The 17,675-nt window shown below is 37.5% G+C and overlaps 1 protein-coding gene across 6 annotated transcripts in view; it reads left to right on the top strand.

Annotated features, from left to right (window-relative positions):
- Positions 1-16,347, top strand: part of frmd3 (FERM domain containing 3) — a 46,709-nt gene extending 30,362 nt beyond the window's left edge. For 5 of the 6 annotated variants that reach the window (XM_044111951.1, XM_044111947.1, XM_044111950.1 and 2 more), the window contains 6 exons: positions 730-818; positions 2,274-2,348; positions 3,529-3,597; positions 3,724-3,848; positions 9,800-10,040; positions 10,701-16,347. In XM_044111951.1, the coding sequence (XP_043967886.1) occupies positions 730-818; positions 2,274-2,348; positions 3,529-3,597; positions 3,724-3,848; positions 9,800-10,040; positions 10,701-11,181 (1,080 nt within the window). In that variant the 3' untranslated portion in view covers positions 11,182-16,347. The remainder of the gene's footprint in view (positions 1-729; positions 819-2,273; positions 2,349-3,528; positions 3,598-3,723; positions 3,849-9,799; positions 10,041-10,700) is intronic. The other variant, XM_044111948.1, reaches the window with a different exon arrangement.
- Positions 16,348-17,675: the final 1,328 nt, after the last annotated feature.

The following is a 17,675-nucleotide window of genomic DNA, read 5'->3' as shown; positions in this document are numbered from 1 at the left end:
CTCTGATACTAATCAACAAGTTCAATAGGCTTTTATCAATTGTTTCAGATTTTTACTTCTAAAAACTTTTGAGAACCATGTATCATTTTTCTTTTACTTTACAATTTTACACTATTGTATGCTGGTCTGTCAAATGCAAATTAAAATAAGCACACTGAGCTTTGTGGTTTCAATGTGAGTAAAAATGATCATGTTGGAGTGTGAATACTTTTGCAAGGCACTGCCCCTGCTGCATGACAAAGAGGGAGCTGTGCAGGAAAAGAAACAGACTGGACAAAAAAAAATAAAAGAAACCATCAAAGCCGTTTGTGCCACTTTCATTTGGCTCTGACGTATGCCTCATATTGTGTTACTGTAACTCTCTCCATTATATTGACTTCATTGTTTCCTCTCTGCCTCTCGCTCACTCTGCGCCTTGCATTTGAGTGATATTGATCTGGTATCTCATGTTACCAAACACGCAGGCCTGAAAACGAGACATCTACAGGAATAAATCCCCTCTCTCTGTCCATAAAGACCCATCCTCTGCAAGCTACAAGCTCTTTTTACTGCTGAACACGGTGGCCAAGTCACTATATCTGTCTTAAATCTTGCTAAGCTTATAGCTTTGGCTCTATGGGTCAGCGTTTTGTGCAGCTCCCTCACATTATGTTCAGCACTTCCCCTTATTTATGCCTCTCTGGGCAGTCGTTCACTCTTTTTTCTTCCTGTCTCTCTATTTCTGTGCAGAAAAAGCTGGTGTTGACATTTCACACCTCGACTCCTGCAGCGTGTAAGCACCTATGGAAGTGTGGGGTGGAGAACCAGGCCTTTTACAAGTGCGTCTGCAAACACATATGCATTGTTGCAGTATATACAATTTCTGGATGTATATTTTTTTTCCATCAGAATTTGCTGCAAATATTCATCTCAAAGTGAACAGAAAACATTTAGCAAAAGACAAAACAGCAAAAATTAAAAGTCAAACGGCTAAAGAAGAAAATAATTCTAAATTAGGGAGAAAGCAGAACTGTACAGAAATATATAAAGTATTCATAAATTGTGTTGGATTAAAGAAGACAAAGCGGAAATGGTGATTAAGTTAATAAGAGGTAAAGATAGATGAGAATTTTTAGGAGTATTACAATTAAGTCCAAAGTAATACAAAGAAAGACAAAAAGTAAAATAAAAAATAAAATCTGGATTTAATGTCAAGAACTATAAAAGTTTATTAATCACAGAAATTAAACAAAACAACAAAGTATAGTATTTGAGTCATTACAAAGTCAACTAAAAGGTGAAAATGTAATCATATTTATTGCTGTATTAATGGAAATTTTTATTAGTTCGGCAACTTCATAAAGTGAAACACATATAAGTTGTATACACAGACAGATGTTTTCAAACCATTATTCCTGTTAATTATGATTGTTTTCTGTTTACAACTACTGTGCGCTTAGTAAGAAGTATGTTTTAGCATCTGCATAAAGAATATTTTAAAAGTTTAATCTGATAAACTTACAAACCTGATTCAGTCACACCGGTCCAGTCAGGAGGAACGGTCATGAGAAATTTATCTAAGCATCTAAATTCAGCCATTTAAGGTGAAAAATGAAGAGGCTTTGTGCAACTTTGCCCCTCAATTTCTAAAGTTTAGCCACTGAGTTCACATGGCTTAAAAAACATCTCTATCAGACTTAGTCATGATTTGACCCACTTATGAAGAACACACTATCTCGAGTCCTCATCTGTCACAATGTAAGGCATCATCTTATACCTGATAAATAATATTTTCTGGAATAAATTAACATCCATTCACACAAAAACAATAAAGTGCAGCAGGAATCAACAGTGAGGTTGTAGAGAAGTAGATGAATACCATAAAGAGTGAGTGTGTCTCTGAGAGAAAGAGGGAGTAAAAGTCAGCTCTGATGTCAGAGAAGCATCAGAACCTTTAAATCAAATTACAATAAATTAAGTTTGGAAATGGCTGCCAAGATGAGGTTGTTGATCATTGATAGTCAGATGTTATTATGAAAAACATTGAAAAATATTCACCTTAGCCCACATTTTTCTGTAAATACTGCTGGAAGACGAGGAATGGAAGCAAGATTATTAATAAAAACCTAAAGAACATAATAACCGATGTTAAAAGACCTAATAATGTTGGAGTTGTTTAGAAAAATGTTTCTGGAATCTTCTATGTCCACTGAGTCTGTGAAACTGCAGTGCGCATCGCATTTTGAAGCTATGCTTAATGTCTGCTGCTGTTTCTTCCTCTGTCTGTCTGTCAGATGTGCGAAGTCGAGTCAGATAAAAACCGTCTCAAGCAGCAACATCTTCTTCAAAGGCAGCAGGTTCAGATACAGGTGAGACAGAAAACGGTGCGGAGGCGTGGTGTTAGAGAGCAATGTGAGAAATATTCACAACATGATAAAAAATCAAAGTTCATGCTTGGAAGGAAGGCTTCCTACACATTGTTGAAGTCCAGAGAAGTGTGGAATTTTATTTATATTTTTCCGTGTATGGAAAAATAAGAAGAATATTATTCTTTGTTTAGATAAGTTTTGTAGTCCGAAATCTTTAGCATGAGCTAGCACTACTAGTTCACATTAAATCTCATCTCAACATCTTTACAAGGAAAACAATTTAATCCAGACAATCAGATTCACTTACATACTTCCAGTTTGATCTTAGCTATTTCTTTATAGTTCAGTGCATCAAATTTGGTTGTTGACTTTATAGAAGTTCTTGTATCTTTTGAGTTTCTTATCTGTTATTTGACAGACTTTTGTCTGCTATCTTTGTCTGTTTATTCATTAAAATAAAAAAATGAGAATTTCCCAGAATAATTATCTAATGATCCTTGGTTTCTTTAGCTATTTAAATAGAATTCATTCAGACAAATGATAACTCTTTGTTTGTGAAATTGCCCTATAGAGAAATACAGGAAAGCAAAAAACATAAATATGACAAGTATACATTTGCACCATGCAGAACTCTTATTTTACCCTCAGTCTTCACAAAAGGAGCAGATGTGATGGTGGAGCCTGCTGACCCTGAAACAAGCCTCTAAGCTCCCATTGTTCAAAACAAAGGGAGCTGCAATGCCTCACAAATGTGTTTATACTTGCTAAGTTTATCACGTTTTGTGGAACAACAACACTGGTGTATTGACGTTTGTGGTTATAATGTTACAAAATGTGAGAAAGAATTGAAATGAAACAGTAAAGAATAGCACTAATTATTAGCAATATCAGCTAAACTAATAGGAGATACCTATTTTAGTCATTTTCTTTGCAGGCTTCTGCAGCTAAATTAGAAAAATGCCGTACGGTATATTCATTATAATTCACACCACACACTGAGGAAACCTCTAACTAATTAGCTTTTTTTAATCTCAGCCAGGTTTTTTTCTAACTAATTTGCTTTTTGACATTTTAGAGTCTCTTGCTTTTAAGAGAGTAACTAATGGAGGCTTCAGAGTATTTAGAAAAATGACATGTTTGTTAGTAAAACCATCAACATGTATGTGATTCTCCTCCTCAGTGGAAAAGTCGCAAAGGAAGTGATAGAGGCCAGCTCCAAGATTCAGCGAGATCCACCCGAGATTCACAGGTAGGATTGACACACCTCCAGTTGTTCAGGACTGCACAGCTGGATGCTCTGAAGGACAACACAACATCTTTTCATGTTGAATGTGTCTCAATGTGGGTTTTTTTTTTTTTTTTTTTTTTTTTTTAGAGCACAATTTGGTCAGAGTCGAAGCTTTAACTCTCTGAGCCATAAAAACCTGATCATGAACATGGAGCCCCTGGTACCCGCACTGCCATCCACCAACGAATACGAAGAGGCGGCAGCTGACCCCGGTAGGAGGAACCTGCGTACACATCACACCCTACAGCTTCACACTCGTGTCCTCCTGTAACACGCCTCAGAAAGTCACATTGGGCCTCCCTTGTGTAAGAGGAAGCTCATGTGTGACTCTCAGCCAGCAAGAGTTAATTGAGCAGCTGATGCTCCCTCCATCAGCCTCGTCTCCCTGGAGACTCCAATTGCAGAACGCTAAAAATACCCCTCCCATAATCCACCCCGAGGATCCCCTCATGCCTCTGAGTGCCTGCATGTCTGCGTGTGTGTGTGTTGTTTTCACAAAGTCAGATGTACTCTTTGTCATCTCAAAAGCACAGCCGCACAGCAAACATCTGCCACTGTATCATTAAGAAAAACTCAATCACTAGTGATGCATTTGGCTCCAAGGAGTCTGTCTGTTTACGCCCCTGTGAGCATCTGGGCCTGCAAGTTTTTGTTAATTTTGTTTGTCGTAGGCTCTGCACTAATAATAAATGATTTCAACATTCAGTGACAGTAAAATACATCAACTATATTAAAAGAATCATTTTACTCATCTTAGTATTTTACTTTACTACCACTTACGTGTTCTTGTGTTTTATTTACCCTGCCGTGTTTCTGTGTTGTTCGGTTTATTCCCCTTTGTTTCTGTCTCCATTTTGCTAATTTATTTCTCCTACATTTCTTTATACTGTTCAGGATGACATTTGACTAAAGACTAAAAGTATTTAGTCTTTAGTCATTTGACTAAAAGTATTTAGTCAAATGTCTTTAGTCAAATATTTTTTATTTTCAAATTAGAAAATATATACATGAAGCAACAAGGAAGGTCAAAATGTATCAAAAACCCTTGAATATGTTTTATGTACTAATTTCCAGTTTCATGGATGCCTAAAAAAACATTTTTTCACATCATAGAAGAAGTAGAAACCTTCCATTAGTATGAATGTTTGTTTTCTATCTGATTGTGAATAAGGCTACATTTCCAGAATGAAACACTAAAGAAAAGGTTTAGGATTTTTTTTAAACTAAAATCTGATGAGAACAAAGTGACCAAATATAATTTTACGTTGATTCCAGCAATTACCTAGATCCATATTAAAGCAATTTGCTCTTTATCAGTTTGATGTTTGATAACATCAATCTGATGATTGTTGTTGCGGATAAAAACAATCGGCAACAACAATCTGCTATCTGAATTTTCAATGTTAATAAAGTATTTCAGTTTTGGTCTTTAACAAACCTTGTAGTTCACATGTAGTTTTTCCAACTTTGTTCAGCTGAAATGGGACAAGAATAATAAAAAAAACAAAAACAAAACTGTTTATAACTGAACTTACATTGTCAGGTGGCAAATCCTGTCTTGTACACAACTTGTTACCTTAGACTCATGTGGTCAGAGAGAAGAAACAAAGCATCTGGCATCTTGTTGCATGTAATCATGCACAACCTGTGCACATGCACATGCACTGGCCACAGATGTCAATTTAAATATATTATGTATGTCTACTTTACACTATTTCCTGCATGTGTCTATTAATCTACCAGTGGTGTTGATAGGACAGGAAGGAAAACTGGTGTGGAAGAGCTCAGGGTAGGATTATATGAGAGCAGAGACAAACAGGGTGAATGGAAACAAGACAGGGCAACATGAGAGAGGAGCTAAATGATAGGAGGGATGTGCGTCACAAACTGAGTGAAAGGCATGGATGTGGGAAAAAATCATAAACAAATGACAATTAGAAAGGGATGCAGGAAAACTAATATTTTTGTTGACCTTGAGAAGTCAGACAACTAAATGAGAAGAAACTGGAGTTAATTAGTTTAACTGAGTTAAAAAAGAGAAGATAAGTGCAAACATCAATCTGGAGGATCCTCATCTTTACAGTTTCAGAGTCAAGGATCAGTGAAGTTTAGGATGGAGAAGTCAGACACTCAGACAGAATCACTCTCAGTGGTTCTGGAATATAAAGTAGAAACATCAGAAACCGAGCAGAATAGTTTGTGGTAAGAGAATGGGAAGGATCAGGAATTTTTTCAGGAACATCATGGTCCATAATAAAACCTTCTTCTCTTTTCCATCAAATTGGTTCAACTATTTTCTTGCCATCACTTTCTGCCACCATATCTCTATTTGGATTTTTCTTGATTTATTTTGTTCCTCCATTTACTCCCTCACATCTACCTGGATTCTCCTGTTATTGGCTTCATTAAAACATCATCATGTTTAACCTCTTCCTCTTTATCCTCAGGGACAAGATTTCTCTACCACTTTCTTGGTTTTTCTGTCATTCTCTTTTCCCCCTCATTTGTTTTTAAGAAAAATTAATACCTCACTGCTCAAAGCTCTACAATAAGTCTGTAAAAGTTAGTATTCACCTTCGCATTACAATGCATTATCTGATCTGATGTGAAAAAGTGAAATAATGACAATGATTAGAATATTTCTGCCATGTTTAACCAACAGCTGCAGACGTTTTACAGAAATCAAATTCTTCCACATCTATTTTTAAATACACTTAATGTAAAGGTGGAAAGTTATTACTATTATTATTCTTTATCACCCAAGTTGTCATTTCCCTCACACCCCTCTCCCTATTAATTCTCATCATGAGTTATTCTGCAAATTGAGCGTCTATTAACATAAAGAGTGTTATAAAACTAAATTTAAAAATGTTTCTTCTTTGCTCTACAGTGTAGATATCACTAAAGTATCATAAATTTTGCAGCCAGTATCATTAAAACGACCCTTTTTAAGCACTTTCTCACCAATAAACTGTCAAATGCTGACTGAAGAATCTGCTGCAAGGACTTTGGGATAAAGTGTCCTCAAGATGGTCTAGGATCACCATCTATATTCAGAGCACTAATCTGAACCATTAGTTGGGGAACAGGAAGCTGACCCAAGGTCAGTGCTGTCCTTGGCCTACTAGTGCAGCCTGTTCCAGTCTGAAGCATCAAATTCTTTACACAAATACACACAGACAAACTTTATATGTCACAGCTTGGTCTACAGATTCATTATTTCAACGGCACTGTAAATTTGGACCTCCCTCAGACGGTGGCATCACTTAAGGACATGGGAGAGATGCGACAAGTCGTCACCTCTGGTTAATCAGGGGCCTGGAGGATGCATTTCAGTGAACAATGTTTGTCTTTGCCTTGTAACTAACGCCCCACAGAACCAAATTTATCTCAGGAGGAAAAGAGGCAGATAAAGTCAGACTTGTAGAAAGGAAAAGAAAGTGATCCCCATGGCGGTCGGGGTCAGGCCTGCCTCTCTGTAATCACAGCTAGATTAGCTGTTTCTCTGCAGCTAGGACCACTTGGTTATATATAGAAATTGCAGCTTTGGGCCTGATCCGCCTCTAATGCCCCCTCCACTCCATGTTAATATCCCTGACATTCACAGGAGGGCCCACTGTGTCTGTGTATGAGTGAGGGCATGTGTCTGGTGAATGTCTCACGGCGTCTGTCTCTATCATTTGAGTCCAGCTGGCAGCCCAGTCCGTAGTTTGCCGTAAAACCGAACCATGGAGCTTCTTGAGCACAGGAATGGTGGGGATGTTGGAGGAGAATTTCTGCAAAGCAGCTTGGAGCTGAGAGTCAGTGATCACCCTAAAGTAGGGGACACTATAAGGTGTGGAAGTCCAGGACAGACAGGGGGGCTGATGGTGGACCTGATACCAGAGAGACCACAGGGAGAGGGGATGGAGCCGGGACGGGTTGAGGTTTTCGAGGAGCAAGCAGCCTCAGTGGTGGTGGCCGAGGCTACCAGATGTCAGGTTAAGATCACAACGCGGCGGAGCATCCATCTACGGATAGCTAATCACACCGCAAGAGATGTTTACGTGAGGCTGGTGGGGCATGGCGGACGGATCGCCGGAACCAGAACAGTACATCAGAGAGGCTCACTGGAACAAAGTAAGATGAGTACAAAGAAGGGAGAAATAGTTTGACATATATCAGAGGCATAGTCACATACATATACCTATTTCACATAAACTAATTTAGGTGTTCTGGACCTGAAAATGAGATTGCATGATGAATAACAGTAGGCCTGTGTTGGATAACCAGTGGAAAACCTTCACTGTGTGTGCATCTTGGAGTTTGTGTGGTGACCACAGAGGAATCTTACACCTTGAAGTGCTTTTCACCTCATCTCAGCAGAGCTTTTCATCAGAGCATGAAGGACAGCAAACAAGAGTTGCTAAGAGACGATTCTTAGCAACTCCTGTATAGTCTCCCCTCAAGTTATGAGGATTCTTAGACTCAGAGTTTTTATTTTAAGAATTATTTGGTCATGATGTGAATCTGGTCCTTATAAACTGTAAAGTGAATAGCCCTATACTCTAAACAATGTAGATCTGTGAACTATGAACAATGTGGTTTGATCACATAATTATGAACTTTAGTTCTTCCAGTTAACCTATGATGTGCTTGTGTTGTTGAGAGGAAAGCCTGGTACCCAGAAAACCTGATGCATGCAGGACCAAACTCTACAAACTGGAAATCACAAATCTTCCAGACCTTTGTCAGCTAAATAAAGCTGAATAAAGAAAAGAGGAAAACAATTTGTGTAAAACATTTTGGACCAAAAAGTTTAAAATTTTTAAAGCTTCATAAACAAATTTGTCCCAGTCTTGCAAAGTTAGTTCCCAGTCCCAGAAGAGTGTTTACGGTAACCTTTAAGGTAAGTAACAGTTTATATCAAATAAATGAAGCAATTACATTCTGGGATATTGATCAAAATTAAGGTTTATTCATGATTAGTACAAAAAGAAACACTTAGAAGCTTTTTTTTACACCTGAATTAGTAAAATAAGTGCATTATTTCAAGACAAACTTTGAAATATGCAGCATCAGAGTTCAAGGGTCAAAGAGATAAAAAAGTTCATTTTGATTGTGGGATTCAACCTGCATGAAATAAGAAGATATTTAAGATGTAAGCATGAAAGTAGCATCTTAAATCAGTGATTTAAGAAACAATACAGAGTCCCTCTTTTTTCCACAGTACTTTACTTCTGATTCTGATCTGCATGTGTTAAGTTTTGCACATGTTATTTCTTTCTGGCTGTGTTTCTATGGTTACTGTCACCACTAGCTTCCCATCCATCGGCACAAGCTGTGATTTCGCTCATGAATGTGTGTTTCATCTGAGTCTTATTTCTCTAGACTTTTACCCCCCAGCATCTTCCTTATCGGCTGCAGGATGACAGCTGGCTTTATTTTTAACACATACATCACTTATTTAGTCAGATTGTATTTAGATTCATTATTTAGATTCATTCACTCAGTATTGAGTCAACACCTTGGAGTTGAGTAAATCCGCACACAGCTGCTCTCCTGTCCGTCCACATCACATCATCAAACAGATTTACTTTGCCACGAGCCTGAAGTTGGACGAGACAGAACCACAAACAGCATCTCAGAATTGATCTCAACCTCAACTAATGCACAGCAAGATTCCCCTACTGGTCCCTGCAGGCCGTACAGAACATCCTGCGGCTGCGACATGCACTTTGAACCAAGCAGATGGCAGCTCTTTCATGTCTATCACTCCTGTATCAACAAGTTACATAACTGACCTCATTTTCTTTTACATTTAATTCAAAGCTGGTTACTTCATCTTTATTAGGCAGTATTTCTTTCATTGTATGCGGCACTTGTTCTGTCTTTAAGTAGGATAGGAGCGCCCTCATGTGGTTGATGTACTGGAAAGCTAATCTTTGTGTGTTTTATGAAGGTGACTTATTCAGATGTGGATTTGCCACCCGTATCCTTGGACAGGCATTAAAAAAAAAGGGCTTTGGACTACTCATGACAATCCAATCACTTTTGAGATTTGTATCCAGTGAAGCTTAACCTTCGTTGTGTGATAATATTTCATTTCCGTTTGTCTGAAATTATGTTTAACTTTGTTGAATAATGAATGGCTTTCTTGTTTTTGTTTGTAATTGTCCTTTAGCAGGTGTTGTTGCTGTGAAGGACCCAGTTCCTCTGTCTCCTCTCGAACCCTCAGCAGCAGCAGACACAGAACAATCATGTGCAGAGAAGGGAAGCTCTTCTTTGATCAACGACCTGCAGCCTCACTGTGTCTCCATGGAAACCCCATACCTCCCACCCCTAACACCAAAAGCTGAAGAAGGAAGGAAGGAGGAAGACGACGAGGGTGGCAGTGCACTCACCATCTCTGAACTTGCATACAGGTCTTTAAAGTTGCATAAACATAGATCATATTTATATTTTAAAATGTATGTTCATTTATGTCACTCTGACTAAGTAGCAGGCAAAAGATTTATCAGTTAATTCAAGATTACTAGTTTAAAAAAGATGCAATTCTGTGTGTATCTTTCTAATTCGTAATAAATCAAATATAAACCTTTCAGATTTTAGATCAGTTAGAATTTACATTTTTATTTATATTTGCTGACTGCTACAATAAGGAGAAAGAATACCAAGTGTTGATTCTTAACTCTCTTCATATTCAGAAGTTCAGACATATTTGCTCAGTATTTGCTACCATTGCCTTTTTAACTCTAAGACCTGGTCAAACGTTTTTGGGTATCCTTCCACAAGCTTTTCACAATAGCTCGCTGAATATTAGCCCATTAATCCAGCATGAACTCATCTAAGTTATTCAGGTTGAGAGGCCATCTTGCTAACAGCTTTTGAAGTCTACCTAAACATTTTCTTTGCCTTTATATGACTCACTTAGTAACTAATCTGGTGGTATTTTTAGCCTAGGTCTTCTGCTATCCCATAAAGTGAAGCATTGCACTTGCAAATATTCTCTGAAAAAAATTGCCTCGTTGCATTTTGCTTTAGGATTTTTCTGATATTATGAACAGCTTGTCTCCCCTCTCCAGCCCCTGCGCCAGCATGCTCCCCACCCCAGTGGACGACAGTCAGGGAGGGGTCAACCAGCTCTTCTCCAGTCCTGTCCAGAGTCCCGCTAGATTGCTGAAAGAGCTCCATGCTGACCCCGACATCCAGGCCCAGTTGGAGGCTGAGAGGGAGCGAGACCGCGAATTTGAACGCACTCGCCTGGCCGCCAGAAGTCGAATGAGTGGAGTCCTGGCCAGTAGCCTGCGGCTGCTTTCGTCCAATGAGAGAGTCAACACCTGGGTGCTGGGGGTAGCCAGGTTTGTAGCTGTGCTCATGGGGGTCCTGTTTATCACTGTGCCCACACTGCTGCTGCTGCTGGAGTCGGACATCGACGTGTCGTTCCTCCACGAGATCCGACAGACGCCAGAATTTGAGCAGTTCCACTACGAGTATTACTGCCCGCTTCGACGCTGGATTCTGTGCAAGATCAGCATGGCCATGGAGAACCTGTGGTCTGACTAGGCAAGACGGAGAAAGAGAGAGAAATCAGTGATGAGTCAAGGAAAAAGAAAAAAGCTGGGCCCAAATGTCTGTTTAACTTGTGATTTATTGTGAGAGTCTTAAAAAGCGATGATGCCTCTTAAGGCAGACAATTCAACCTGCCAATGAGGTGAAGGGAAATTGCTTGTTTGAATTGAGTCAGCGCGTGTTAAACACTTTAGAAACAAGTATTGTTCCTTCTCCTCATTGGTAGAACGACTTACCTCTTAGTAAAACTGAAACTAGGGAGGGAAATCCTTCTTTAGTATGAAGTTGAATCACTTGATAAGACTGACATTTCTGCCAAGAACTACCTGAGAACAAAAAGGGAAGTCATGGAGGGAAGGGAAACTGAAAAATGTATTAGTTTTATTGTTTTTATTTTCCTTTAGATTTTAAGGCCTCTCCACTCCTGATGCTGACAAGTTCAGGCAAAGCCTCTACAGTAGGCTTCACAAACCGTTCTGATTGGTGTTCGTCCTTCCAACCAGATCACCTCATTGGCTATTAAGTCTGTCAGTCATGACGGAGTGGGTGGGATATGGAAAAGGAAACAATACGTACTTACCAGTAAACAAAAGCAACAATCTGAGCAACAGATAAAAAAAAAAAAAACTACACCAAGATATTAAAAATTGCTACCAATATTAAATAAGTTGTTTTTAAAGTTTTGTACATTTTTATGTGATCCAGATCTTTCAGGAATTTTTCAGTCAGAAGATCTACTTTGAGCTTATTTTCAAATTAAGAGTTTACAAAAGATTACTAAGAAAAAAAAAAGCTAATTTACTGCAGTTTATCAGAATGAAGGGTGTTGAGAAACTATTTTTTTAAGTCTACCGTCAACATGTGTTGTCTTTGTGGTAGAAATCTGGTTTTAGTCCAGCAGAGGTTAGAGCACAAACCCTTCAGCTTTTTCGGATTATTTGATGTCATTATGAAGGAACGCCGTAGAGAAAAACAAACCAGTTTGTGACGTTAGGATGTCCTTTGTGGAACCGTTAAGTGTTTTAAATGTTAGCTCATGGATTAGCATTCATCTTTCAACAAATGCAGCAAAGAAGAGAAAAGAAAAGGGAAGTGAAGACGCTTCTAAATAGTGAAACTGAGAATCGCTGTTTGATGATTTTGAAGAAGTTTACGTTAGCACAAAGTAAAGAAACAAAAATAATAAGTGAGTTTTTAGGTTTGTTTGATTGAACGGTTCTCATACTTTTGATTACAAGTACCACCTTATCGAACACTAGGTACTATTAACTGGGTCAGTGCCTCTTCTTACAATTTGACTCTGCCAGTGATCAAGCCATTTCACACACCCGGCTGAAACCAGATATTTACATACACTGTAAAAAATAAGTAGATTATTTTTTCTCTTTGTCTCACAATGAACAAGACTTGATATGTTGCTGTTGTAGCTGCCAGCAGTATTTTTATTTGCTAAATGTCAGAGTAATGAGAACAAATTACTGTCAATTATAGCTCACTACCATAAATTCAGAGGTTTACAGACACTAAGATTTGAGAAAGCCCAGATGATGCTGCCATGACTTTATGAGCTTCAGCTGCTTGAAAACATCGGGCCTTGTAAAAATCTGTCCTTTACCGTTAGTTTGATTGTATAGGGAGGTTGGAAACATGTTGAATTGTTAGTTGCTGTGGTCTTACTTAAGACAATTAGTAGGTTTTTAATTTGGTGCCCGTTTCTAATGGTTATCTTGCTGGTAAAAACAGATGCGTTATCTTTGTTAAGGCCACTAAGATATATTTATTACCCAAATAAGTCACTCCTAATTCCGACTACATTTGCCATTTGGTTTCTGTTGTACGCATCATGTCATTGACTAAATTTGAAATCTTATCTGAAAAACAGTCCAGTTTTTCTTTCAGAGCTGTTTTAATGATTTCTTTCTCCAACATTCCTGCTTGTGTTACACTCGCTGTTTGTTTGCCTAGAATATTAGCCGTTACTTTTTGTAAACACCCTTAATTTAGCAAATAACACCGATTCCAACTCATTTTCAGCCCAGATTTCCTTGATAAATCAAACACTGCATAATATTAAAACTAGCAGTGGTACTTGTACCACAATGTGAGAACCACGGGCCTAGTCCAATCATGCAAACAGTTCGCTAGTGTAAAAGAAATAATACCAAACATATTTACCCATCACAAACACAAATTTGAATTGATTTGTATTCATTTTTAGGATGATTCGTAGAAATATCTGCTCCCTCCACCTTTTCTGTTGTTCTAGATAAAAGTTACAAAAGTATTTAAAGAGATAATTGCTTGTAAAAGGAGTTGAGGAACCTGCTGCATTGGAGTATCTTACTGTCATTCAGTTCCTTGTTTTGTGAATCATTAACGTAATACAAGAGAAGAAAGTCCGGAATGAAATCATCCGAGACGGAAAAATATACAACTATCAGTAAATTATTAATATGTAAAGGCTACGGAAGACAAACAATGGTGAGAATGGGTCTGAGACTAAAAGAAACTATAATATGTAGCTTACTCTCAGGAAAGCTCAACTGTTTATGTTAACATGAAAACAGATGTCACACTAGGGATACATTAAAGTCACACATTGTGCTTTTCTGGACACCAAAGCAGTTTATGTGGAACAAGATATTATTACGGCTGTAAATTGTCTGCCTAATTTAATCAACTGTGTATGCATCATGTCATTCTAATAGGAACTGGAACATAAAGTGTCTCCTTCAATGCACTTTTACTGGCTAAAGTAACATTTACCTTACATGCAGATGTCACTTTTCATACAGTCTGTGAGGCTGCAGCACACAGTCTAACATCAAATTTTCTTCTATCTGATGTCTTATGATCGGCTGTATTGCTATGTAACTTTATACACTTTATGCATTTGCAAGTTTTATGCATAGGAAATATGCAGTAACAACAGAAACATGTACTTTAAGACAAAGCATTTATTTTCCTACGACAGCACGTGCACTGACTTTCATAGGTGAAACCAAGCAAAGGGCCAAAACGCTATGATGGCGTTTTCTTTAAATGTCACAGATCTGAGTTCAGTTTTGCTTCACTGTGGAGGATGAACCTGACCCATATGCACTGACACTGTAAAATAATTCCCATCCTATGACAGATGAATATGTCTTTTTTCCTAAATGTCATGACATCAGAAGACCTGTGATACTTTGCAGAACAAACAAACAAAAAAAGACTACGCAAACACATCATTTACACATGTACATTTATAAAGACAGTTTGTCACTGGTTTTAGTCTTTGATTGCTGTGCTGCAACTTTTATTAGTTCACTGGCTCCATTAGCTCTCAGTGCAAACTGCATGTCCTCATCTGTAAATATTGTGTTTATAGTTGTGGTTTAAATAAGAAAAGAGAAGAAAAAAAAAGAACAGGCCCACTGCAGGTAGAGATTTTCCTCCTTTCTTCCCTATGTATGTATTTGTGTAAAGAGGCTTGGCTGTCTCATCCATTTTAAAATAATGCATGTTATCTGTGTTTCTATCAGCTGAGAGAGGAACATTCATCCCACATATTCTTGAAAGCTTTTGTTCTCATTCATAATTAGGCTGTAATTTTATTTATCTACTTGATACTGGTTACACGTGGTTTTCTGTACCAACTCTGTAAGAGCTTCCTTTCAGATAAAACATAAAAATCTTCTTAAATAATTCAAGAAGTTTTGGAAATGTACATTTCTTCTGGCTCCCAAAAAAGAATCTGTAAAATACTTGAAGAGTTAGCTTCATCATGCTATGCTACGTCATTGTAAGCCATTAAAGCTAAACTAATCTCATCGCTAACGGCACGCTTGCATGTTAGCTGCAAAAAATTGGATTCATGTGATTTTAGTTGAGAGAAACATACATTTAACAGGACTCCAGTCATTGTCAACATATATGTTCAGTTTGTGAAAGCAAATGTAAAAACCCTTAACCTCTGCAAACAATGAAAAAACCTTCTGGTTCTGAAAACTCCCCATAGCCTGGTATGAGATGTAGCACGCCACTGTAGCTCATTTCTCAGTTCTGTTAGCATTCTTTGATGGCATTTGATTGATTTGAGTTTGTAGGTCATGTTTTGAGCTAATTAGCCTCCCGTGTTTGATAACCCAGTAGTTTGATGGAGAGTAGGCCTACTGCTGATATTGGTTGTGATTTGAATCGAATAAATCACAAAATGATGCACCAGCTGATGTCACTTGAGTTGTTAATGATATGATTCTTTAATCATAATTTCAAATTCAAAACTGAATTTTCTGTCATCCAAATCAAATTTGACAAAGAAAATAATACCTGGAATTTAAATTGTATAAAATTATCAACAGTTTTTAGCAAATGTATTTAAGATTATAAAACTCAGGTCTTATATATGCAAAAAATGCTGGATAATGAGTAAAAAGGTGCGGGAAGTGTGTTTTATGTGCATGTACAGTAGCAGATTATCTTGCACGGTTCCTCTGGTGTTTTTTTTTTTCAATTGTCAACCAACCTGATTGTTTTGGTTACAGTTCCCGTCAGAGGTTTACATACAGCCATCATGTGACTTGGATGTAATTGATTTGAGGATTTCACTTGAACATTTATGTTTTGATTGTGGACAAGTCAAAATTATTCTGAAAGTTAGTAGGTTTTCTGAAAGACAGTAGCCAAAGTGATGTATTAGCCAAATGTCAGTGAAAATGTCTGGCTATACATTTTATGATTAATGATCCACAGTAAATCTGTGAACTTTGTTTTGGAGTTCTGTCCTCCAACATTTTTTATGTTGCTTGTATTATCCATCCAACCTGGAAAAAGTAACATTTCAATGCATTACAAAGAACCCAAAATATGATGGCTGTATGTAAACTACGGACTGGGGTTGTAGCTTTTGCTGTTTAAGTTTATTTTTTTATTTTTAGACAGTTCTTTTTGTTGTTGTCTGTTTTGGATTTTTTTTTTCTTTTCAGTCTCTTTGACTAAGCCACTCTGGGAGATTTTTCTTTTTAAAATCAATCTGAAAAAATACAAAAAGAAAGAATAAAGAAAACCAGAGACAACCAAGCCTTATGAATTTTGTGGAGTAAAACTTTGAATGTTTGTATGTTCTAAAAATAAACATGGATTGTTTTCTATGTTAATACTGCCACAATAAAGATCCCTAAAGAATATGGTTAACATGGGCTTGTTTATTCTTTTAGCGATAATCTGTTATATCAGAAAAATCAGAAAAGATCACAGGCAATTCAGGACAGCGGCATTATTTAATGTATTTTATGACAACCTTGTCTCCCTCTTGTGGTACATTTTATCAACTACATTGTCTGTCCTCATACTGTATAATAAAATATATTGCACCGACACTACTGTAGATTAGGGGAATACAACAATATACAACGATCAGAACCAGAACCAATTTCATTAGTTCTTCATAAACCTTTTCAGAAACAGGAACCTTATGGTGGAGCTTGATCAGAAACGCTCAAGATCCTCCTCCTGTGTAGAAAAGACCAGAACAATGCAACTAAGATAAGATAACTAAAAATAAACACAATCACTTTAGCTGATGAGATTTCACTCATGTGTTATTGTCACTCACTGTCTTCTTTAACGGGCGCACCTTGCTGGAACAGGTTGGAAAATCCTGTTGCCTTCATAATTACATTTTCTATAATAGTTGGAAGCGTTTTCAGATATCTCAAAGGTGCTCTGTTTGATTGAACTTCATAGCCTGTGAAGCCTTATGAACATGTTTTTCCTACAGGAAGTAGCCTTCAGAAGATGATGATCACACTGCGGTAAAGAGACAGACATGGCTACATTGATGCTCAGTTTGACTCTGGCAACCAAACAAGACTCAACTGAAATCAGCTTGAATCAAGAAAATAAAATAAAAAAGCTCACACTATTAAATCACCAATAGTCTGACCTCTTGATTCAAGCCAGATCCTTGCTATTTGTATAGATTACACCAAAAACTGGTGGTTGCATCTGAAACCAGAAAACATATTTTAAATCTGTTGCCTGTTGGAACAGATTCTACTGAAATGTAGACTTGGTTGCTTATTTTTAGTTCCACTTGTTGTCTTCTGCTTCCGTCGCCCATCTTCTTCAAGTCTTGGTGTTTGTATCTTCAGAGATGGTATTCTGCATACCTTGTTAAAAATGGATGGTTATTTTAACTACTATTGTATTTTTACTGTCTAAAACTAGTCTGCGTATTAACTGACGCTCTCTTTAAAAATGTAGTTAGGTTTCCTTTATGTGTTATCTGTTACTTTTCAGTAACAGATAACGAACACAAATGACGTTGGCATTTTGAGGGCCATTTTGATGACCCGGCGTGATTACAAATCTCCCTCATTGTGTGATATTTAAAATATGTGCAATAAAAATAATTTCACATGAACTGAAAATATGTTGCAAGGTACCAACAAACTCCACTGTGGAACAGTCTCTACAGGTTTAGTCAAAGGCACCTTTACAAACAC

The sequence above is a fragment of the Gambusia affinis genome, linkage group LG03, assembly GCF_019740435.1.
Source record: "Gambusia affinis linkage group LG03, SWU_Gaff_1.0, whole genome shotgun sequence".
In the NCBI taxonomy this organism is placed as follows: Eukaryota; Metazoa; Chordata; class Actinopteri; order Cyprinodontiformes; family Poeciliidae; genus Gambusia; species Gambusia affinis.
This window is presented reverse-complemented; position numbering and strand designations above follow the sequence as displayed.